Consider the following 24496-nt stretch of genomic DNA (forward strand, 5'->3'; position numbering starts at 1 on the left):
CTCATAGTTGGCCAGGATATTGTCTTGGTTAAAATCCAATACGGACCGGAGGCTGGAAAGATCAAATTGGCGGTAGATTCTAGTTTTCACGCGGCGGGCGCGGTTCTGACTCAAGAAGACGCAAATGGACTCAACCGGCCAGCTCTTTATGAATCCCTTCTCTTTTCAGATGTCGAGTCGCGGTATTCCCAGCCCAAACTCGAGCTGTGCGGCGTGGCGCGGATCCTCAAGAAGTTGCAGACTGTCCTCTGGGGGCAGCACTTCGAGCTTCAAGTCGACGCACATTCACTCATTCAGATGATCAATTCTCTGAGTCCACCCAACGCTCCGATGACGCGTTGGGTGGCGTTCATCCAGCTCTTTTCTTTTGATATTGTACATAGGCCTGGTAAATCGTTCACCATGCCCGATGGCTTGTTGCGGCGCCCTATGGAGGACAATGAATCTTTTCCGGAGTCTGATTTCGATGAGGATGATCCGCTTATCCGACCACAATATGCCCACGCGGTTGGTTCGCGAGAATACACGGGGTTTCAGGAAGGTTATTGGCGCGTGATGGAAAGTTTTCTAGCTACTCTTATGAAGCCAGCTGGGTTAAATGCTAAGAAGTTTCGCGCTCTAAAGCGCAGATCTTTGGAATTCTTTCTACAGTCTGGACGCCTCATGAAGAGAGGAAGCCCCCTGCCGAAGATTGTCGTGACCATCCCCTCAAAACAGGACAAGATTCTTAATCAGCTCCATGAAGATCTAGGCCACTGAGGCACCACGGAAACTTATTGCCGTGTGGCAGAGCGCTTTTGGTGGCCTTCTCTCAAGCAAGCTGTGGCCAAATGGTGTCAAAGTTGTGACGCATGTCAGAAGAGGGATCTTTGACGGCCTCAAGAAGTTCACTACCCTACAGGAGAATCCACGGTTTTTGGCTGTGTCTCGATGGACGCTGTGGAGTTCTGGGGCGCACCCAAGACAAAAATGCACGGGCAAGATCTCAAGGCTCAACCGCGCGGCGGCGCTGCATCCTCAAGACGTATCAGGATTTTCTTTTCTTCATGGTCTATCTGTCCCCTTCCCTATGTCTCTCCAACTTTCTGTCCTGTCTCTTTCTTTACCTTTCCTTTTTTTTTTTTTTCTTTCCTTTCTTACTTGTTTCTTTCTGTTTCTGTACCTCTCTTCTTTCTTCTGTTTCTTCTTTGCGCGCGTTGGAGAGGATGAGTTGGAGGAGGGTTGGTTCTTTGTTTCTTTTCAGATGTTGCTTTGTTTGTTTGTCCTTTTTTTTGGTTTAGGTGTGGGGGTTGTTTCTCTTTGGTTGTTCTTTTCCTTTTCCTCCTCTAATCTTAGTTGTATGGGCGCGGCGGGCACGAGGGCTCGTCGCGCAGCATGTTGCGGGCCTGAATCCCAGTTCAGCCGAACTTGGAGGAAGGATCCGCATGGTATCCACCTCCGAACCACGAGGAATATCATCAGTTTTTTTGAGTTGTGAGCTTATTGATCCGGATCGTGTCGATCCATCCCCGCATCTTTCTGAGTTTTTGAGCACGAGTGTCTTTGGAGTTCCTCCCCCCCTTTTCTTTGATCACTATCCGATTTTTTTTCCCGACAACCGCACCGGCTTCCCTCCGAATTCTTTCTTCACTGAGCTTTTCCATCCAACCAAACCGCCGAGGGGTATTCCATTCCCCTCGTCCTCTAAAAATCCCCCCCCCCCACCGCTATCACTTCTGTTCGACTATTCCCGATATCTTTCGCAGGACCACCGACAAGGGCAGCACTCAAGCTCCATCCCCTCAACAGACTGCCACGGCTCAGACACGACAGGAGTCCATATTTGGTCCCCCGAGCCGGGATCGAACCAGCGACCTCAAGATTTACAGTCTCGCCTCAGGATTTTGAGACGGACTGGTGGTCTTAGGCTGGATTGATTCTTTCTTTTCTCTTTTTTTTTGTGATTAAACCGGAATTTTGGAACCTCAAGCAGTCTCAAGGCGTTTCAGGAGCAGGACGATTGGAGTTCTTTTCTTTTTTTTTGTTTGTTTGTGTTACCAGCGGGGCACAGGAGGATAGAAGTAAGTCCCCTCCATAGTAGCACCTCCGGGCTCTCTACACACCGTTGTTAGCATTACCTGCCACGCTGTGAGCCGCCGTCGTTCGCCTTTCTTTCTTTGCTCGCAGTCTGAAGGTCATCAAGATCAACATGGCCGACCCAGTCACTGTTGAGCCTGTCAAGATCAAGCCTCCGCACGGGAAGACGCTGAGGTTCGATGGAACCAACGTAGAGCGTTTTCTCCAGCAGTATCACATCGCGGCTCGACTGGATAAGGCGACGGGTCAGGATATGGCGGAGCAGTTGTTTTTCTTTGTGGACGACGAGCTTCTCGACGTACTCGAGACCTTGGAAGGCTACGAGCCGCCGAACTGGCCTAAATTGAAGGCTTCCATGTTGTCGTATTGGGGAGAAATCGATTTGGCGAGATTTACGGCGCGGGACATCCAAGGTCTGAAGGAAGGCTGGATCGCTAGGGGAGGTGTGTCCTTGGTCGCGGAATATCAGGAGCTCCGAAAGGAATGGGAGCCCATTCAAGCGTACCTCATCGCGAAGGGTCACGTCGAATCTGTAGAGGAGATTCGTAACGATTACTATCAGTCGTTCTCGTCTGCCGTTCAGGAGAGAATCCGGGATCAGCTGTTCAAGGATAATACGATGATCACTACGGTCGATAGGAGGTTTAAGCTCCCCAAGTTCGAGGTCCTCAAAACAGCGATCAACGAGGTAATGAGGAGACAGACAGCCCTCATTTTTGAAGACACGAAGTCCGTCAAACCTGCGGCCTCATCCACTTTGAAGGAGGCCAACGAGGTGATGAAGAAGATGGGGGCGGATAAGCGCCTCAAGGATGTTCCGCAGACTGCTAGGCCGGCGCCGAATATGGACGATGTGGTGAAGATGTTCGAGTCCTTTGAGCAAAAGCTAGAGCAGAAGTGGGCGGCTGGGCGTCCTCCACAGGCTTCAGGACCTCGAGGTCCAATGGTATGCTTTTATTGCCATCGTGAGGGACACGGGACCGCTCGTTGTTTCGAACTTCAGAAGGATAAGGATGACAAACTAGTCGAGCAGAAGGGCACGAATTTCTTCCTTCCGAACGGAGCGCTGATTCCTTGGGATCCGAGTAGGCCTATTCGCCATGTGGTCGCCTAGTTCCAACCCTCTAGGCCGACGACAAATCAAGCCACTGTAGACTCGCCTCCAGGATTCAAGGTCGGTTGTGGGTCGCTTCAACCGTGGTACCCCCCAGCCGTGTCGTCTCAGTCATTTTCGGGCGGTTATGAGGCTGATCCTGCAGGAAGGAAGAGACACGAGGACCCAAAACCCTTTAAGGCCCCATCAGTTCCTTCCAGTGCCGCAAAACGACCCTTTCGAAGGGCTCCGACTCCACCGGTTCCGGAGGAGAGGAGCCTATCTTGTTTGAGCAAGGTACAGGGCGCGATGACCCTTCTGAATTGGCAACGGACACCCCATCAGTCTCAGCCCCACCCACAAAACCGGCGAGTCCCAAAGTGCGCTTTGAACGGGAGGTTTCGCGCGAGCATCCAAACGCGGTGGACGGCGTGCTGAAGAAGATATTGGTTCTCAAGTTCTGGACATCACGGTCTCTGAGCTCATGGCTATTTCACCCTCCATAGCCGAAGGCATGAAGAAGTGGGTGTCGAGACGTCGAGTCGAGGTAGGAAGTGAGGAGATGAAGGTGAACTCCGGCACTTTAGCCGAGGTCTCCGACCGCGATTTGGGGCTGGATCCAAACCTCTACTCGTGCCCACTGGGCTATCTCCCGTGCTTCATTGGCGACGACAAAACTTCGGCTTCCCCTCTCGTTGACTCTGGCTCGCAGCTGAATTTGATTTCAGACACGATGGCTACGCGATTCAATCTCAGTCCTCGGGTGAACTTCACTTCGGCAGTCTACGGCATCAACAACCAAGCATGTGAATTGGTGGGGGTGGCCGAAGATGTTCAGATACGGATCGGCAAGGCTCTGGTTAAGACGTGCCACTTTTGGATCACAAAAATGGATGGGCCGTTGATTTTAGGCCGACCTTTTTTGATGGACGTAGCGGCAACTTTAGCTTTTTCATCTCAATCTGGCGAGAAGCTTATCATTCCGGACGCTACGGGCCGCAACATCGAGGTCTCCTTGTGTTCGACCGGGTCAGTTCGATGGGAGCGTGATTTCCCAGGCCAGGGCCGTAAGGCCGTGCTTACGCATGTGGCGCGGCTCTCTGACGATTCTTTGGAGGACCGTCTTTTTTTATGAGCACAGTTGGTTTGGTACTCGGCAGTTTTAATCTAGATGCTCGAACTCTAGCCAACAAATCAACTCATCTTTCAGAGTATCATCGGCCCGCTTTTCTTTTCACCTCTTCGTTCAATCATCAAATCAGAAAACCCGAAAAACATTTACAGATAATCGAAAACAGCAAAAAGAAGATCGGCTCGTAGTTTTATTTCACTTTCAAGTCTCAACTGTACATGAGAAGAGGTGCGGGAGAGGGGGAAAAAGGTATTTCGCTGGGCATTGGAGAGACAGAAGTAAGTCCCATCCATTGTGCACCTCCGGGCATCTCTACAAGCGTAAAAAACATTACATGCCACGCTGTGAGCCGCTCTTGTTCGCCTCTTTTCCGTTCCAGTATTTTCAACCCTTCAAGCCAGGATCCTCGTCTCCGAGAAGAGAATAAACTATCCCCGTTTCATCACAAGGAGGCCTCAGCCCCATCACGGGAACCCTCCGCAAGTCCTCAATTCTCGTTTCAGGAGAAGTCTCAAGATTCAAGCTGTGATCGTCTCTGCGAAGAGAATAAACTACTTCTCCACGAAGAGGCTAAACTAATTACGTCTTATGACGGCCTCCGCGACAAGGGTAAACTATTTTCGCCTTACGGCAACCTCCGTGAAGAGAATAAACTAATGTCCCTGGAAACTGAGGCTTGAGCCCATAGACCGGATTCGGAGATACCGCAGAGGATTGGGAGTAACAAAGTAAGTTCCTCCCAATATGCACCTCTGAGGCGTGATGCTTCTCAATTGTCAAAAACCCTGCCCCGCGCCACTCTGGTGAGCCACAACCCGGATTCTGGTGTTTTTCTTTCAGGACTGGTAACAACAGAAGGCGCGGCGTGCGGAGCGGGGCTCCGCAACGAGCTTAAACTATGTTCTCTTCGAATGGAATGTGAAGGAGGGATTGTACTGTTTGGTCCGTCGTGAAGGGCATATGGCGTGAAAGTAAGTTCCCACCAATATGCACCTCCGAGGCGTGATGCTCCCCAATCGTCGAAAACCCTGCCCTGTGCCACATATGTGAGCGAAAAATTCCTGGCTGGACTCTCATTTTCAGATAAGGCAGCATTCGGGAGTTGGGGAGAGCATCGGACGAGTCTTCTTCTGGATTTTGGGCTCCGGTACGGCGCGCAGGTGGATTTGGTGCAATCATGGAAGGAGGGCGGCTACTTGGCGTTGGTGGCCAAGTACAAACCAGTCGCCAAGAAGGTCAAACCGGTGAATCAGCCGATGCCTCAGGAATTGAACCCTCCGCTTCGCTGCCCGCCTCTTTCGCGCGATCCGTATCAAGGTTTATCTCGCTTTCTAGCTGGACCGTTTGTACCCAAGGGTCGAGTATCTGAGGAGCGCCTTTCGGTGGTTAACTTTGGCCCGGAGGGCTGGCTCTACCCGGACGAATTTTCTTTGATCAAGAACGTCCTGGCGGAACGCAACCTTGCCATCGCCTTCACCGAGGATGAGCGTGGACTGCTGAAGGAGACCTATGGACTCCCTTATATCATCCCCGTCATCGAACATGAACCGTGGCAGAAGGGGAAGATTCCGATTCCAGTCGCCAAGATCGAGGAGTATATCCGCATCATCCGGGAAAGGGTTCGAAACGGTCTATACAAGCAGTCGACGTCAAGCTACTCTAGCCCTGTCTTCTGCGTTCTAAAGGGAAACGGCAAACTCAGGGTAGTGCATGATCTGCAACCTCTGAATAAGGTGACGATTTGGGACGCCGGGGTTCCTCCGGCTACGGAGGAATTTGTTGAGTCTTTCTTGGGCCGCGCGTGTTACGGCCTTGGGGATATTATGGGCGGCTACGATGAGCGCGCTTTACATCCTATTTCTCGGCCGTTAACTACTTTCGACACGCCTCTAGGTCGCTTCCAGTTGACCCGACTCCCTCAAGGAGCCACAAACTCAGTAGCAGTCTACCAAGCGCAAATGGTTTGGATACCACAAGACGAGATCCCTGAGCACGCCGGCATCTTCATTGACGATGGGGGCATCAAAGGCCCAAAGTCTGACTACGGCGGCAAGCTTTTGTCCTGGCATCGTGGAATTCGACGCTTCATTTGGGAGTACGCCGAGGTCCTGGAACGCATCCTCTTTCAGATTGAGGAATCTGGTCTTACAGTTTCTGCATTGAAGCTTGCGGCCTGCGTCCCCGCCTTAGAGATTGTGGGCCACGTGGTCTGTAAGGAGGGCTGGAAAATGGCGGCCAGGAAAGTCAACAAGATCGTGTCGTGGCCAACTCCCGCCAGCGCAACTGAAGTGCGAGGTTTCCTGGGTGTCGTCGTCTACGTCCGAATTTTTATTCCGTCATTGTCTCAGATTTGCCTTCCCCTCCGCCGGCTGACGCGCAAGGATGCAGAGTGGCATTGGACCAAAGAGTGTGAGCAGGCCTTTCAGGAACTCAAGAACATTGTTGGAAAAGACATAGTCTTGGTTAAGATTGACTACGGGCCAGATGCGGGGAAACTCAAGCTTGCGGTGGACTCTAGCTTTCATGCCGCGGGCGCGGTGCTTACCCAGGAAGACTCGAATGGCCTGGATCGCCCGGCCCTTTACGAGTCTCTGCTCTTCTCAGACGTGGAGTCACGATATTCGCAGGCAAAGCTCAAGCTGTGTGGCGTTGCCCGGATACTGAAGAAGCTCCAAACGGTATTGTGGGGGCAGCATTTTGAGCTGCAGGTGGATGCGCAGTCTCTGATCCAGATGATCAACGCTCCGAGTTTGCCTAATGCGCCGATGACGCGTTGGGTATCTTTCATCCAGCTGTTCTCCTTTGACGTCGTCCATTGTCCCGGCAAATCGTTCACTATGCCGGACGGCTTGTCGCGGCGCCCACAAGGCGACGAGGAATCCGATCCCCCCTCCGATTTTGACGAGGAAGCTCCGTTGATCCGACCTGTGTGCTCGTTTCCGGCTCAGATGGACGAGTATACGGGATACCAGGAAGGTTATTGGCGCCAAATGGAGCAATTTCTAGCTAACTTGATTAAACCCGAGGGAATGAGCGTAGAAGAGTTCCGTGCCTTGAAGAGGAAGTCGTCGGATTTCTTTGTTCAGAATGGTAGACTCATGAAGAGAGGAAGTCCCCTGCCGCGAATAGTCATCACGATCCCGTCGAAGCAAGAGGGAGTCCTTCGTCAGCTGCATGAGGATTTGGGCCACCGCGGAGTGACAGAGACTTATCGAAGGGTTTACGAGCGCTTTTGGTGGCCCTCATTGAAGCAATCTGTGGCGCGCTGGTGCCAGAGCTGTGACGCCTGTCAGAGGCGCAGTCTTCGAAGACCACTGGAGCAGCGTTATCCAACGGGAGAATCGACTGTTTTTGGGCGAGTGGCGATGGATGCTGTTCACTTGAAGGCCGGAGAAGCTAAGTACCTCATAGTTGCACGGGATGATTTCTCTGGCTGGGTGGAGGCTAAGATCTTAAATAATCTCACTTCAGAGGCGGTGGCCTCTTTCCTCCAAGAACATTGGACAATGCGTTACGGGCCGGCTCAATCCTATTCCACTGATGGCGGCTCAGAGTTTGGTGGCGCGTTGGCCGACATGCTGCGCGCTTTACCAGGACAGCACCGAGTATCAACACCCTACTACCCGGAGGGGCAGGGCATGGTCGAGCAGGGACACGCACCGTTGAAGTCTGCTTTAGTCAAGTTAGCGGGCGAAAGCGGCAAGCACTGCCGCAAGTTTCTTCCGCTGGTGCTGTTTGCGGATTGAATCTCGACCAAGCGCACCACAGGGTACTCACCATACGAGTTGCTTTTCGGACAACGGGCAGTATTGCCCATTGACCTTGAAATGGAATCCTATCTCGGCGTGGACTGGGAATTGGTACGAACAACCTTGGATCTTCTGGCGGCTAGGTCGATTCAGTTGGAGAGAAGCGAAGAGACGCGGGGCATAGCTCATCGTAAAATGATGGAGGCCCGCCGCAAGTCAGTCCAATATTGGACCGACAAGCGTTCCAGCCGGCTTCGCGGAGCCCTCGCGCCGGGGAAAATGGTCATGGCGTATAACCAGTCGCTAGAAACGCAGTGGGGTCAGTTATTCGCTCATTGGTGGAATGGGCCTTACCGCGTCGTTCGTCAAGTCGAGGGAGGCTCTTACATTTTGGCTGAGTTGGACGGCACCAAGCTCAAGAGGCGCTTCGCGGCCGATCAAGTCAAGGAATATTACTCGCGCGAGGATTTGGAGGAACAGAACACGTAGTCAAGAGCGGCGCGCAGTCTAGGGACATACTGCAAACTGGGGGAAGATGTGGAGTTCTGGGGCGCACTCGAGACAAAAATGCACGGGCAAGATCTCAAGGCTCAACCGCGCGGCGGCGCTGCATCCTCAAGACGTATCAGGATTTTCTTTTCTTCATGGTCTATCTGTCCCCTTCCCTATGTCTCTCCAACTTTCTGTCCTGTCTCTTTCTTTACCTTTCCTTTTTTTTTTTTTTTTCCTTTCTTACTTGTTTCTTTCTGTTTCTGTACCTCTCTTCTTTCTTCTGTTTCTTCTTTGCGCGCGTTGGAGAGGATGAGTTGGAGGAGGGTTGGTTCTTTGTTTCTTTTCAGATGTTGCTTTGTTTGTTTGTCCTTTTTTTTGGTTTAGGTGTGGGGGTTGTTTCTTTTTGGTTGTTCTTTTCCTTTTCCTCCTCTAATCTTAGTTGTATGGGCGCGGCGGGCACGAGGGCTCGTCGCGCAGCATGTTGCGGGCCTGAATCCCAGTTCAGCCAAACTTGGAGGAAGGATCCGCATGGTATCCACCTCCGAACCACGAGGAATATCATCAGTTTTTTTGAGTTGTGAGCTTATTGATCCGGATTGTGTCGATCCATCCCCGCATCTTTCTGAGTTTTTGAGCACGAGTGTCTTTGGAGTTCCTCCCCCCCTTTTCTTTGATCACTATCCGATTTTTTTTCCCGACAACCGCACCGGCTTCCCTCCGAATTCTTTCTTCACTGAGCTTTTCCATCCAACCAAACCGCCGAGGGGTATTCCATTCCCCTCGTCCTCTAAAAATCCCCCCCCCCCCCCACCGCTATCACTTCTGTTCGACTATTCCCAATATCTTTCGCAGGACCACCGACGAGGGCAGCACTCAAGCTCCATCCCCTCAACAGACTGCCACGGCTCAGACCCGACAGGAGTCCATAACGCGGTTCATTTGAAAGCTAGCGGCGCTAAATATCTCATTGTCGCACAGGACAATTTCTCTGGCTGGGTGGAAGCCAAAATTCTCAATAACTTGACCTCAGAGGCCGTGGCTACGTTCCTGCAAGAACATTGGACAATGCGCTACGGTCTAGCACAATCATGCTCGGCTGACGGCAGCGCGTTGGCCAATATGTTGCGGGCATTGCCTGGACACCATCATGTTTCTACTCCTTACTACCCCGAAAGTCAGGGCATGGTTGAGCGAGGGCATGGGCCACTCAAAGCCGCCCTGGTAAAACTGGCTGGCAAGAGCGGCAAGAACTGCCGGAAATTTCTGCCCTTGGTGCTCTTTGCGGATAGAATCTTGACTAAACGGACCACTGGCTATTCCCCATACGAGCTGGTTTTCGGCCAGAGGGCCATTCTTCCTTTAGATCTGGAGATGGAATCCTTCCTAGGCGTTGATTGGGAATCTGTGACGAATACTACTGATTTGTTGGTGGCGCGTTCCCTTCAGTTGGAGCGCAGCGAGGAAACGCGTGGCAAGGCGTACCAGAAGATGATGGAATCGAGGGGCGAGTCAGTTTGGTACTGGGAGAAAAAGCGCGCGGGCCATCAGCGGGAACCTCTCAAGACGGGCGAGCTAGTGCTGGCGTACAATCGGTCTCTTGAGGTCCAGTGGGGCCAACTTTTCGCGCATAGGTGGAACGGTCCCTATCGCGTAGTGAAACAGGTCCAGGGCGGATCTTATGTCCTGGCAGAGTTGGATGGAACCGAGCTCAAACAGAGATTTTTGGCGGATCAGGTGAAGCGCTACTTTCCACGTGGAGGCACTGGAGAACAAAAGTAAGTTCTCTCCAGTTGTGCACCTCCGGGCTAGATGCTCTTGTTTGTCAAAACCCTACTTTATGCCACGCTTGTGAGCACTGCGGCGGCCCTTGGTCTCTTTTTCCTCGCTTTCTGGACCTCTTAGACGCAGATTTCAGTTCAATTTTCGGCGACAGGCGCGCAGCAGTCTAGGGACAGACTGCATTTGGGGAGGAGATGTGGTGTTCAATTTGGTACAGGCGTAGTCAGTTCTCAAAATGGCGCGGCGCCTGGAGGATCAACTCTCAAGTGCGCTGAAACTCTTTCTTCCCATGTAGTGCTGTTTTCCTATTATTTCTCCTTCTTCTTTCTCCTTTCTTTCTTCTTGTCTTCTTTTTTTTTTTTTTTCTTCCCTGCGCGCGTTGGATGGTTAGGCTAGGTGGTGGGTTGGTTTTGTTTGAGTTTGGTTTTGTTTTGGGTTTTGTTTTGGTTTCTTTTCTTTTTTTTCTTTTCTTTGGTTGTCCCTTCTTTCTTTTGTGTTGTCGTGTGCGTTGGTGCATGATGAAGGTCCCGCTGCGTGCTGTGCCCGGAGTCTAAGTTCTGTCTGAACTTAGATGATGGGACGGCATGGGAGACACTCTGAACCAGTTTTTTTTCCATCAAAAAGTCTATTGATCATTGTTACTCATTGTGGTCTTGAGCAATTTCCTGAGCTTTATCCGTCCCAACGATCTGGGATATCATCTTATCACGCACATGGCGTTTTCTGTCAATCCCCCTCACTCTGACCCCGCCTTCCGGCGCCCTTCGACGATCTTCTCTTCGCGAATCTTCCTCACCTTTCTCAGCTCCTTTCCCCTTCCTCTTCAATAAATACAACCCCGCCGACGCGCGCTCGACGCCGTCGTAAATCAAACACCCCCCCTGACCTCATCGCTAAAAGAACCCCCCTTTCCTCTGCGACCATCCCCGGAGGGCATCTACCAATCTTTCCCCTCCAACAACTGCCGCCGCCTGGCACGGACGGAGTTCCACAGCGCACCTTCTTGCGGTCCGTGGTTTGTGAGATTGAGGGGCGGATGATCGTCAAGGGGCCAAGGCTCTTCGCAGCCGTAGGGATCTTCCTTGCGAGCTAGTACCTGCCGGGTTTCTGGTGAGCTGATTGGATTGGGTCTTGTTGTATGGGGGGATATGGGGGGATGGTTGCCGGTTGGTGTCGCCAAAAAATCTGCATGCGGCTGTGTATTGCTTATTGAAGTACAAACTGAGTTGTACCGTTGGACTAGTGCAGTACAGTGTCCAATACACGCACTGTACACCTGTAATTGGTTTGGATAACAAATTTTTGAAAAATTTTGGTCCCAAATGACCTCCTTGAGGTCATTTGGGCTATTTTTGAAAAAGTACATAAGAAAAAGTTAGATAGAAAAAGTTTTGAATGAATTTTGATTTTTTTTCAATAAAATTTCAATAAGTGTTTATAATTGGCACCTAAGTGGAATGGTTTGCCTGTACAATCATCAGGAGCCCACATTTCATTGCCTTATGTTTACACCTGGTTAAGTGCATTATCACGGTAACCAGGGGCAAAAAAAGTTACTATACCTGTATTTTTTGTTTCAGAAAAAGAAACACAGAATACTATACGGGCCACTTGGAACAAGAGCCAATACTACTAGTACAGTTATTAGTATAGGTTGGTACAACCAGACCTATAATATAACAGAAAGGCCCGGTTATGGTAGAGTATAGTATAGGCCCATTGTTGAGATAAGTGACCTCAACAAGAAGACCACAGTTAAACATTCATGACTTTTAAGAAACCGCAAGTCGTAACTTGATGGTTGAGATGAGGAAGAAAGATCCAAAGTGGTAAACTTATCTTTGGAAGAGACGGTCAACAGGGCTTCAGATTTGAAGTATTGACACTGGAGCCTCTTGACATCATTGTTGGAGGTTGATCAGCCGGACACAAAGACTCACTGCGCACACGCGCACACCATATACCATATACTGTACCTCAAAAACCGTCAAATTCCAACAATCTGCTAAGTCCACACACCCAGAATGTGGCTTGACCCCGGGTTCCCTTGCACCTGTGTTGAGTCCCTGGTCCTGCAGCTTGCCCCGTTTGCTGACTTTCCGCATGCTTTTGTAAGTGGTGCATTCAAGGTTTTTCCTCAGTCTACATATGGAATGCATCCGCATGCCTGCTTATTGTTCGTTTGGATATATAGACTGAGCATTTGCTCAGCCGCCCCACTGCATTTCTACCTGTGCTGCAGTGAGCGGACATTCTATGATGCTTGCCTATATAAACCACCACACCACCCACAAATCCACCTTTCTTCTGCCACAAGACACAAAGACTGATACATAGACTGCAATCCATTCAAGGACTGCAAAAAACACTCAATGTAGACAATAAAAAAACACAGTTTATATTAAAAGCATCAAGGTCAGATAACATGGAGTATGTATGTACGTAAAAATGTGTAGGATGGACATTCGATTTTTCACTTTTGATTTGATTTCAGGAAAATAATCAACAGATTAACAAGAAGAACAACAATACCCTACCGCGAGCGACTAGCTTTTTTAGAAGAGGAAGGATGTTTGAGGTGATTATGTTTGAGTGTAGGCAGGCCGAATTTAATGGCCGGATAGAGGACCAATAGGATCAGGATCAAGCTCCAGAAGATCTTGACTTTAACTGGCATAACCGATTCTTCAAATTCGCCCTTGGACCATTTTATCACAATCAGTAGTTCCAACTATGTATCCCATCCATCAAAGCAAAAACCAATATGGTGAGCCTCATCAGATTCACTGGAATAGATTCCATTATTTTCTTCTTGTGGAAAGGGAATTCTACTCATGCAAGAAGAAGGGATAAGAACACAAAACGAAAACACTTACAATTACGGTAGCCATCGAAAGCCAAGCATGCGAGCCCATGCGTTTAACGCGTTTGGTATAAGTGGCATACTACAGCCCCGCAACAAACGTTTCCTCACCGTCAAACACGCCATGACCGAAGAAAAATTCAGACAAGGGAGAAAAGACTCAACGTCGTAGTACTCTCGGACGGCCGGCAAGGCCCACAGGAACATGGCCGCCAGCCGCAGGATGACGATCGGATGTTCGGGGGCCAGCCACAGCAGCGACTTCAACTATGCTCAGCGCGACCCGTCCTTTTTAATCAATCAGGAGGCCACCAATGATCAAGCCGACAAAGACAGACGACTCACATAAAACACGTTGAGTTCGGAGAGAAGAAAGACGGTGAGCAGGGCGACGGTGGAGATGTAACTGTGCAAGCTCTCCCCGCCAAATCAGTTTCGGGCAACACAAGACGGTGGGTGCAAAATGGGAGGGGGGAGAGAGACGACAGACTTGCGGAAGCGCTTGGTGCCTTCCCACCGGAATTCGGTCCAATCATGCGGCGTAAACTGTTGAGCGGCATACTTCGCGGCTCGTCGACGCGACGCGGACGGGTTCTTTTCTACTGCCACCGGCCGGAGTCCGCGCCAGGAGAAGGGCCTGACCCGCAGCCACTCGCACGTCTTCATCCCAAGCCACAATCCGCCCCAATTGCAAATCACTTGTTTATAAAGGGGAATTGATGTGAGCAGGTTGGGGGCAATCTTCGATGGATGCCCCGGGGGGATCGGGAATACTTACATACGTCGAGGATCCAATGGTCCCACCAACATTCGGCAAAGTTCGGTAGATGGTGCTGGAGCGAGTATTCCATGACCTCGAAGCCGACGCTCAAGATCCAACAAAACCTACAAGGGGGCCCCCAGAGTGCAGAGCCAGGGTCAGAAGAAATGATGTAAGGGGGTGGTAGAGAGAGGAATAGGGGTGGAGTGAAGTGTTACCAATGGTCTCTGAGCACGACGGCCTTGGCAAACCAGCCGAGACTATGTGCAAGACAGAAGATGTCGACGCCTTGCCAGACGTTCTGGGGCGTAAACTCGCAGTTCTCGGCGTAACTTTTCTCCGGCAGGGGGACGCCCAGGGATGGATCGAAGTATCGGATGAGCTCCCGGGCTGTGGATTTGTCGGTCCAGTAGAGGAACGAAAGCAGCATGAAGTAGAGCAGGTTGAGTCCCAGAACTATCCGCCTGTTTTTTTATACACACACACACACACACACAAAGAGAGACATCCGTGTTGGTCTTGTCTTTCTCTTTCGTATATACTCTTTTCGGATAGGCTTACCAGAACGCTGGATGGGGTCTCCGGAAAGGGCCGTCCCGAAAGTTGAGCATACAGAAGACCAGGAAGACGGTGACGCCAGAGATCACGCCGCTTCAAAAAGATGAGTTTTATTTTTTTGAAGATCAGAAGAAGGTTGCTGGGGGAGGCCGGCTGAGAGGAGACGAACATACAGATGAGATCGAAATGAACTGGGGAAGATGTGGGAGTTGTAGGCTAGAATGGCGAGGACGGAGGTTCCGATGGCGGCGGCAGTGAGGGTGGAGGGGCGATAGACCCACTTGACGGAGTCGTCGTGTCTGATGGGGCAGTTGTTTTTTCAGTCAGAGTATTTCTAATGAGGGGGCGAGAGAGGGATGGTTGACTTCATCTGGTACGGCTCTAGCTTGTCGTCTGGCTGGCCGAAGAAGAATGGGTTGTGGGAAGGGTGGGCTTGGCTGTGGAGTGTTGAGGCTGGGTTGGAGGGGTCGTCTGAGAATGGGAATTCATCGTCATGTACTTCGTCATCCTGATCTTGATCTTGATCTTGTTGTTTTTCTTCGTTTTCTTGTTCCTGTTCGTCCTGTTCCTGCTCGGATGTTGATGAGTGGGTTCTCTTGATGGTGGTCATCGTCGTGGTTCGTGGCGGGGTTTTGTTGGCTGCAAGCTCCGATCACTGCCTGTGTTGACACTAAGGCCCAGTGCGGACACTCCAGACCACAGTCCGCATACATCATCCCATCCAGCACAGCCCCACCCAAAAACCCAAAAACCCAAGCAACCACCATCGAGGGTAGTCGACTGCTAGAGTCCTCCCCCCAGAAACAGCCATGGCCGTCGAGATCAACCAGCTGGCCACCGAGCCCATCACCGCACACGCATTCAACGCTGACAGGAGCCGTCAGTCCCTCCATCCCATCTGCATCATCCTCTCAGCTTATGTACACCATATTTCTACACAGATCTGGCCGTGTCCGAAAACTCAAACCAAGTCAAGATCTACCAGAAAACGGCTGCCCGGCCTGGCGCTGCTTCCTCATGGACCGCAACCCACACTCTCTCAGACGTCAGTTAGTTTTCGTATAGATTTTAAAACAAGAGGATTGACGATCCATATCGGGAGCGACACAACAGCACGATAAACTGGTCACTTCCATCGATTGGGCCCCTCGAACCAACCAGATCGTCACTGCATCCCAGGACAGGAACGCCTATGTATGGCAGTACGGCCCAGACCCATTAGACCCGAGCAAGCCGGCAACCTGGCAGCCGACCTTGGTCCTATTACGGCTGAACCGCTCGGCCACCTTTGTCCGCTGGTCGCCAGACGAGGCCAAGTTTGCGGTGGGCTCGGGGGCTCGTGCGATTGCGGTGTGCCAGTACGACGACGAGTCGAACTGGTGGGTAGCCAAGCATCTCAAGAAGCCACTCCGCTCGACCGTGCTCAGTCTGGCCTGGCACCCCAACTCGGTCCTGCTTGCCGCCGGCTCGGCCGACGCTACCTGCCGGGTCCTCAGCGCCTACATCAAGGGCGTCGACTCCAAGCCCGCACCCACCGTCTGGGGCGAGCGGATCCCGTTCAATACGATCTGTGCCGACTTCTCCGCGCCCTCCGGGGGGTGGGTCCACGACGTCTGCTTCTCCCCCAGTGGGGACGCCCTCGCCTTCGTCTCCCACGACTCCGCCATCACCCTCGTCTATCCCAGCGGACCCGACGCCGCGCCCCATGCGATCCATGTCATCAAACTCCCCAGCCTGCCCTTTATCTCACTCAGCTTCTGCTCCGAGACCAGCCTCGTGGCCGCCGGCCACGACTGCCAACCGATGCTATTCCAGGGAAACCTTCAGGCCGGCTGGCAGCTTGTCAAGACCCTCGACGAGGGCAAAAGCGCCGCCGCCGGCGCCCAGGCCAAGTCCATGGCCGGCCCCGGGATCGGAAGGCTCAACAACGAGGCCTTCAACCTCTTCCGCTCCGCCGACTCTCGCGGCGTCATGTCTTCCGTCGAAGGTGCTGCCACATCCGGGAACCGCGCCGGCGTCGACACCGTCCATTCAAACACGATCACTAGCATCCGTAACTTTGCCGGCCAACCTGGCGCAGTCACCCACCTCAGTACCTCCGGCGTCGACGGTAAGCTCGTCGTGTGGGATGTCAACGGCGGCAGCGCGGCCGGAATCACTAAAGCCATTAGTAGTATGAAAGTCTGAAATCCTGGCTACATTGACGCTTATAACGTTGGAATCACGGTCAATATGGTGCATCCATCCTCCATTTACGTACGATAGATACATCCCCAACTCCCAAGGTAGAATAAGACTCTATTCCATCCCTCTTTCGCAATAAGAAAGAGGCCGTAAGAGTCCAAAAAAAGCGCATGATAAGATGGAGGAGGATTATAGAGCCTATTCCTGATAGAGGTTACGATGTTGCTGGTACTGGTCAGTACTTGCATTGAATGATGACTGCTCACCACTGGGTCTATGTGACTTGATGAAGTCCGGCTGTCACTAGAGGGGAGGCGCTTTGCCCCAGGGACCCTCTAAATGAGGGAGCCAGCGCAATGCGTTACTACTCTGCACTTCTTGAGGGGTTGTGTGGTTCCTCCTGCCACTTGGCTGGTAGCCCCCATGCTCAAGTCCTGGAGGAAAGCGGTTAAAAATGACGGATCTCCAAGAGCAGTAGCTTCATAATCCAATTACAACCGATGAATCGTAGATGGGGCAGCGGCCGGCCTTGCGTGCGAACTCGCGGGGTCCGAGCACCCTTCCGGGGAGGGACTTGCACGCAATGTCGAGGTTCTCGCATGAGCAGTACAAACCAAATGGCTGGAAAGACCATAAAATCCATCAGATGACCCCCAAGCTCTCCAGAAATTTATAGGCCAATGGCACCTTGAGAATCCTTATATTGATTTCCTACACATTCTGAAATTTTCAACTTTTAAAAAAAAACATTAATCAGGTTGAAATCACTTGTAAATTTGGCCAATATGTCACAGGAATTACAGATTGCTTGCGGGCAGACCATCATCACACCCCTTTCACAACCCTCAAAGCCCTTTTAGAGACTAAAAAACGGGTTTCTTGAAACACTCGTAGAAGCCTCAATCACTGCAAGAAAAAGTCGTGTGCAACTGCAAGCAATTGACATGCAAGAGCGCTGGGGAAGGTTGTGGTGCTAATCAAGCCTTTGTCAAGGCTTGTGTTGAACAAGCTTCAATGTACAGTGACAGTGCAATAAAAGACTGTTGAGTGCTTGGGTGGAACTAGAACAAAGGCTACACAGAAGTATCTCACATGTCAACTGCTGTCAGTTGCGCAAGTTTTTCTTGTAGTGATAGTTCTCTCAAAAGTACTGATGTGCACCCTTAGTCTTACCTATTTCTTGAGGCCTAAATTAAGCCAATTGAAGGGATCTGTTTTGAAGGTCAAAGGAATCCTGAATGATATTACATTGCTCTGAAGATCCATTTATGGATTTTCTGATAATATGCAAGATTGAATATCTTATCTGCAACAAAATGTAAAAATTGAGTGGCTATAGGTGTAGGATCTGCAGATATCTGCAGTTTTTTGAATCCAATATCCACAAGGCATGATGGTTATGGATCCTTTTTTACCTTTCTTCAGTCTTTTTATTTTAATTTTTGAAAGATTAGTACATGAGAACAGTTGGGATTGAGGAGATGAGACCAGCACCAAATGAAAGCTGGGGTCCAGAAGGGGAATTTGGCTCTGGGGCAGGTCCACAGGAGCAGAGGGGGAGGCTAGGTGAGGCTAAATATTTTTACCCAAGCCATTCAGTATTTCTTTCTCAGCCAAATTTTGAAATTTGTGCACAGCTTTGTGGCCAGCCACAGCAAGCCTCCCACCAGGGGGGACTTATGTTAAGTTAGAGTGTTCCCCAAACTTAACAAGTCCCTCCCAACACCTTCAGCACTAGGCCCAAGCTTGAGAGTGCCCAGGGCCGGGGTAACCTGTGTTGAATCCTCATCCAACAGTTCTCAGGTCATTTAGCTTAAAGTTAAACCAAACAATTTCTGGTGCTTGCACTACAGGAATCAGAATCCAGATTGCCCTGACACTATGAAAAAAACTTGAGAAACTGCTGTCATTTGACATGCAAGAACCAGGTTCATACTTTGACCTATACCCAAGTTCATCCAGGTTCATACTTTGGCCTAAGGCTGTAACCCAAACCCATGCCCCAAAACCATGCCACAGGGTCCAGGGTTCGGGATGGCCTCTAGCAATGCCCCAAACCCTGGGGCATGACAAACATGGGGGGGGAGTGTGCAGAAAGGCACTCACTTGGGGTTTTTGACTTTTTATTGGGCTGCTTGTAGTCTGGTATGCACAGGATTGGCCATCAAGTATCTAAATATAGGTTCTTTTGGGTTATACAAGTGAAAAAGTGGATTAAAAAATGAGAAATTTAGATCCTAGATAAATAGAAAGGCCCATTGAAGGCCTTATACCAGTCCTTGATGAATTCTTGATGCTGCTTGGTTCCAAGGCAAATTGCTGCCAAGAAACAATGCGCTGGTCTTTTGAAAACACACAATTGAGAAGAGTAGGTGCTTGTTGCAGGAATAGAAAGGAAGTGTTTCACCATCAACACCAACTTGCAGTAAGTTTTTTTTGTGTACACCGGTTTTCTGATCAACAACTTACAGATGACCCAATTGAGTGGTTCCAGACTCAACTTTTCAACATCTGAGTACCGGTGGGAGCTTTGCAATTGCTATTGCAGACATTGATGATGTGTTCTTCATCATCATAAATTTTGATCACTTTGCGCCGGCATTATGGTTGGGAAGAAGCCAACTTTGAAGCTTGGATCAGGAGGTGGGGAACAATCAGGTTCCTTGCGCTTGGGCGGCATCATAGACCGTCCAACGTTGCTGACCGAGTGGCTAATCCTTCTGAATGCCAGCCGGGCCTGGGGCCCATCGGACATCCCTGCTTATAAAAAATGGTTGGTATTTTAAGGGCTTTGTCTAGCCCTTCACTGAATCCCTCAGGAATATCAGTGTAGTCCGTTTAGTCCGTACAAGACCATTTTTGTCTTGGAGAGAACCTGGGAGTTTCTAGAACCAATGCTTGGATTTCTAGCTCAGCAGGAGAATTCAGTATGTGGTTCCCTCTATTCACAATTGGTGTTGAAGAGGAAGAAGGAGAGGGAAGAGGAACAAGAGCTTACCTAGCTCAGCAGGAGAATTCAGTATGTGGTTATCTACTGAGCTAGGCGGGTGGTGGGGAGCCGCAGACTAAGAGGCACGGGTCCAAGTTGACTTGTGGTTGGGTTGTGATATCTGTGTGGGGCACGGATCTCACAGGTATGCTTTGGGGATCGGGGCATTCCTTGGGACATTTGGGGTTCAGGGTGTGGGCCGAGCCTCATGCCCCAACCCAAAACCCGGGTTACAGCCTTAATTTGGCCCTTACCAAGGTGTTTACAGTTTCATTTCATCCTCTACAGATGCAGTACATGCACACATGCGTGTTCACATGAAAGGAATATCATCAAAAGGGTATGTGCACATGGAAGGGATATGTACACATGAAAGGGGAATGTGAAAAGGTTTATTTACACATCAAAGGGATATGTCCACATGATGAAAGGTGTATTCATGTATGAGAGGGGTATGTGCACATGAAAGGGGTATTCACACATGAAAGGGATATTTCCACATCAAAGGGGAATGTAAACATGAAAGGATTATGTACCCATGTCGGGCCATGACGAAAGGTGTATTTACACATGAGAGGGATATGTGCACATGAAAGGAGTATATTTTGGACATGAAAGGGAATCTTCACAGGCCTCAACTCAGTTTTTTGAAACCTGTACTGAGTTTTTTGTACCTCAGAATCAGATTGAAAAAATTAGGCAATGTGCAAAGATTCCAGGGTCAAAATATTTTGGGATTCATTGGTATGATCCTTTTTCTAATTAAGGATTAACTTGAGTATTCTGGATGTCAACTGGCAGCAGTTTCTTGAGTTTTTCATAGTGCTAACTTTAACACAAGTACCACCTAGTGGCCAGAGGCTTGCTGTGGCTGGCGGTGTAAGACTCAAAAGTGTTCCTGAGAACCTTTTGCTGAATGGAGAAGGGGATGATGGAGGTGCAAACTATGCCCTTCTATACTATCAGATAACAAGACCCACCAAGGTAAGCTTAGTTTCAATGAAGTGATAGGGTTGGTTGGTTCAAGATGAGCTTGTTGATGACACTGAATAAATTGTTGTTATTGTTACTGTAAGGGTTGTTATGTATGTTGGTTGTTAAGTGTATGTAAGATTGTAAATGTAAATGTTGGGGTGACCACCAGGAAAAAAAAATAGTCACTTGATGACAAGTGACATCATGCCAGCTCCAGCGGGCTACCCACCATCTACCCACCATCTACCCATCATCCACCCACCATCTACCCATCATCCACCCACCATCTACCCACCATCTAACCACTTTCAGAATTTCCACAGGAGATCCTCAGTTTTCACTGGGCACCACTGATCCCCATTTCTGGTCAGCTGATACTCGGCTTTAGCTCCAAGCTTATGCTCAGCTTTGTTTCCCAGCTCATGCTCAGCTTTGTTGCCCAGATCAGAACCAGTCCTGGCCCAGCTGCGTTTCAGCTTTATTCCACTCATGGCTCATCTTAGACTCATACTAGGACTATCATTGGCCCAGCCAATGCTCAGCTTTGGACCAGTATTGGCTCAGCTGATTTTCAGCTTTGGATAAATCTTGGCCCAGCCAATGCTCAGATTCTGAGTCTGACCACTCCTGTAACAGCTTATGCTCATCTGTGGACCAGCCTTGGCTCAGCTGATGCTCAGCTGTGGACCAACCTTGGCTAAGACAATGCTCAGCTGTGGACCAGCCTTGTCTCAGCTGATGCTCAGCTGTGGACCAGCCTTGGCTCAGCTGATGCTCAGCTGTGGACCAGCCTTGGCTCAGCTGATGCTCAGCTGTGGACCAGCCTTGGCTCAGCTGATGCTCAGCTGTGGACCAGCCTTGGCTCAGCTGATGCTCAGCTGTGGACCAGCCTTGGCTCAGCTGATGCTCAGCTGTGGACCAGCCTTGGCTCAGCTGATGCTCAGCTGTGGAACAGCCTTGGCTCAGGTGATATTAATCTTTTGAATAGTCTCAAAACATCTGATACTCAGCTTTAGAACAGCCTTGGCTCAGCCAATGCTCAGCTTTGTACCAGCATTGGCTCAGCTGATGCTCAGCTTTTGAAAAGTTTTGGCCCAGCTGGTGTTAATCTTTGGAACAGTATTGTCCCAGCTGATCCTAAGCTCTGCACAAGCCTTTTCCAAGATGATGCTCAGCTTTGGACCATTTTTGGCTAAGCTGATGCTCAGATTTGGAATATTCTTGGTCCAGCTGACACTTGAATTTGTATCAGGCTTGGAATATCCAATGCTCAGCTGTGGCCCAGGCTCAGCCAATGCTCAGCTTTGGCCCAGGCTCATTCAATGCCTACTGCTCAGCTTATGATGAGCATCAGCTGTTCCTGGGAAAAAATTACGATCAGCTGACTGTGCCACATTGAGCGCTCTGGTGCAGTCCTGCAAGCTCTACAAGTGCTGGTGGAGCAGACTTGGAGCAGCGCTGGAGTAGCTCTGGAGCAGAAACCAAAGCTGCATCATGTCACTTGCCATCAAGTGACTATTTTTTTTTCCTGGTGGACTGTGATTGGTGAGTAATGAACTGAGGTGAGAGATATGAGAATATGAGAGTGAGTTCAGTTGTTATTGAGTTCGTAAGGGTTGTTATAATGTGTAAAGGGTTTGGATGGTATGTAATGTTATGGGGTATGTGATAGGTGGGTACTGAACTGAGGGGGGAGAGAGCTCCTTATATAGACAAATGTGAGGGAATTTAGCTAGAAGGAAGCCTTGGATGAGGGATTTTAGCTGCAGGGAAACTGAATGAGTGAATTTGGTTGGTTGGAAATGTACATGACGTGTAGAAGGTACAAACCTCTGAATGAGTGACTATGATTGGTCAGAACATGAGGGATTTAATACAGTACTTCTATGATGTCACCTGCAGCTGTCAGTTGTGAAAATCCACTAATTTAGAGTGTATGTACATACTAGAGATGGCCCCAACAAACCCATCGTGGGTACCTGCTATCCACTGACGGGTACCCACCCATGGTTGGCGGGTACCCGCCAGCGTGTGCGTGTTTGGGTGCGGATGCTGGATTTCTGGGAGAAATCAAGCGGGTACCCGCTCTTGTTTGGGCAGGTGGCGGCTGCCACAACAACCAGAAGGACTGGGAAGGCCTTCCTTCTGGTTGAAGAGGTTCTGTAACCCCTTCGACCGGAAGGATTCCTTCCAGTCAAAGAGGTTACAAAACCTCTTTGATCCAAAGGATTCCTTCCCGTCAAAGAGGTTAAAAAACCTCTTTGACTGGAAGGATTCCTTCTGGTTGAAGGGGTTACAGAACCTCTTTGACTGGAAGGCCTTTCCAGTAGAGATCGCCCATTAGACCCGGGTACCCGCGGTAATTTTGGGCAAAATCAGACACCCGGCACCTGTTGTGCGGGTACCGGCGGTACCCGCGGCGGGTATCACGGGTACCCGCCACTATTTTTATGATTATTCAGGCACTTTGATGAAATTCCTCGCCGTTATATAATTTTTTTGAAAACAAACCAAGCTCTAGTTACAACACTTTTTTTACCTCTTGTCTTTGAGCCTTGTTTTTTTTCCTCCTGGATACCATCCTTCCATTTCCTGAGCAAACCGGGTTGAATCAGGTTGTTTTTCGAGTAAATATACAAACACCTGCTTGCTGAGCCTGCTCACCGAGAGCCCCTCGGCGGGCAGGTGCATGTATACCTGCTCGCCAAGAGAAATCCTCGGCGAGCAGGCATACAGATCCCACCTCGCCTAGAGCCTCTCGGCGAGCAGGCATACAGATCCCACCTCGCCGAGAGCCTCTCGGCGAGCAGGTATACATACACCTGCCCGCCGAGGGGCTCTCGGCGAGCAGGTATACATACACCTGCCTGCCGAGGGGCTCTCGGCGAGCAGGTATACATACACCTGCCCGCCGAGGGGCTCTCGGCGAGCAGGTATACATACACCTGCCCGCCGAGGGGCTCTCGGCGAGCAGGTATACATACACCTGCCCGCCGAGGGGCTCTCGGCGAGCAGGTATACATACACCTGCCCGCCGAGGGGCTCTCGGCGAGCAGGTATACATACACCTGCCCGCCGAGGGGCTCTCGGCGAGCAGGTATACATACACCTGCCCGCCGAGGGGCTCTCGGCGAGCAGGTATACATACACCTGCCCGCCGAGGGGCTCTCGGCGAGCAGGTATACTTGCACCTACCCGCCGAGGGGCTCTCGGCGAGCAGGTGTACTTGCACCTACCCGCCGAGGGGCTCTCGGCGAGCAGGTATACTTGCACCTACCCGCCGAGGGGCTCTTGACGAGCAGGCTCGGCGGGCAGGTGTTTGTATACACAGCGGGACTACCCCGCGTGAATTGGAACCGCCGCCAGTACACAGCGGGCCCACAGCGACCAAATATCGGGCCCAGTTGGAGGACTTGAGCCGGTGGCGGGGCCCTCCGGGAGCAATTGGGGGGACGAACTTTTGTGGCGGGTACCTGGACGGGTACCCGCCGTGGACACGGGTACCCGCGGCATTTTCCCCAAAATTGTAAGACACGGACCCGCACACGGTACCCGCTGGCCCTGGCGGGTACCCGCCCACGGGTGGCGGGTACCGCCAAACGGGTACCCACAGGCGATCTCTACTTTCCAGTCTTTCTTCTGGTCAAAGATTGTAACCTCTTTGACTGGTTTGACTGGAAAGGCCTTCCAGTCAAAGAGGTTCTGTAACCCCTTTGACCGGAAGGATTCCTTCCAGTCAAAGAGGTTCTGTAACCCCTTTGACCGGAAGGATTCCTTCCAGTCAAGGAGTTTTTGTAACCTCTTCGAAGGCCTTCCAGTTGAAGAGGTTACAAAACCTCTTCAAGC

The 24496-nt window shown here is 50.7% G+C and overlaps 2 protein-coding genes across 2 annotated transcripts; one reads left to right on the forward strand and one right to left on the reverse strand.

Moving 5' to 3' along the window:
* Positions 1–12854: 12854 nt before the first annotated feature.
* On the reverse strand, positions 12855–15215 carry PtA15_2A819 (uncharacterized protein; the record flags this gene model as incomplete). Its single annotated transcript, XM_053166878.1, has 11 exons — positions 12855–13052; positions 13198–13266; positions 13350–13451; positions 13530–13590; positions 13675–13882; positions 13963–14069; positions 14163–14408; positions 14506–14595; positions 14676–14801; positions 14868–14973; positions 15191–15215. The coding sequence occupies 11 exons, from the start codon at positions 15213–15215 to the stop codon at positions 12855–12857; spliced, it is 1338 nt and encodes a 445-aa protein (XP_053018057.1).
* A 96-nt stretch (positions 15216–15311) lies between these two features.
* Positions 15312–16689, forward strand: PtA15_2A820 (uncharacterized protein; the record flags this gene model as incomplete). Its single annotated transcript, XM_053166880.1, has 3 exons — positions 15312–15381; positions 15444–15547; positions 15616–16689. 3 exons carry the CDS (start codon positions 15312–15314, stop codon positions 16687–16689), a joined length of 1248 nt encoding a protein of 415 aa, XP_053018058.1.
* Between the last annotated feature and the right edge of the window lie 7807 nt (positions 16690–24496).

Source organism: Puccinia triticina, chromosome 2A, assembly GCF_026914185.1.
Source record: "Puccinia triticina chromosome 2A, complete sequence".
Classification (NCBI taxonomy): domain Eukaryota; kingdom Fungi; phylum Basidiomycota; class Pucciniomycetes; order Pucciniales; family Pucciniaceae; genus Puccinia; species Puccinia triticina.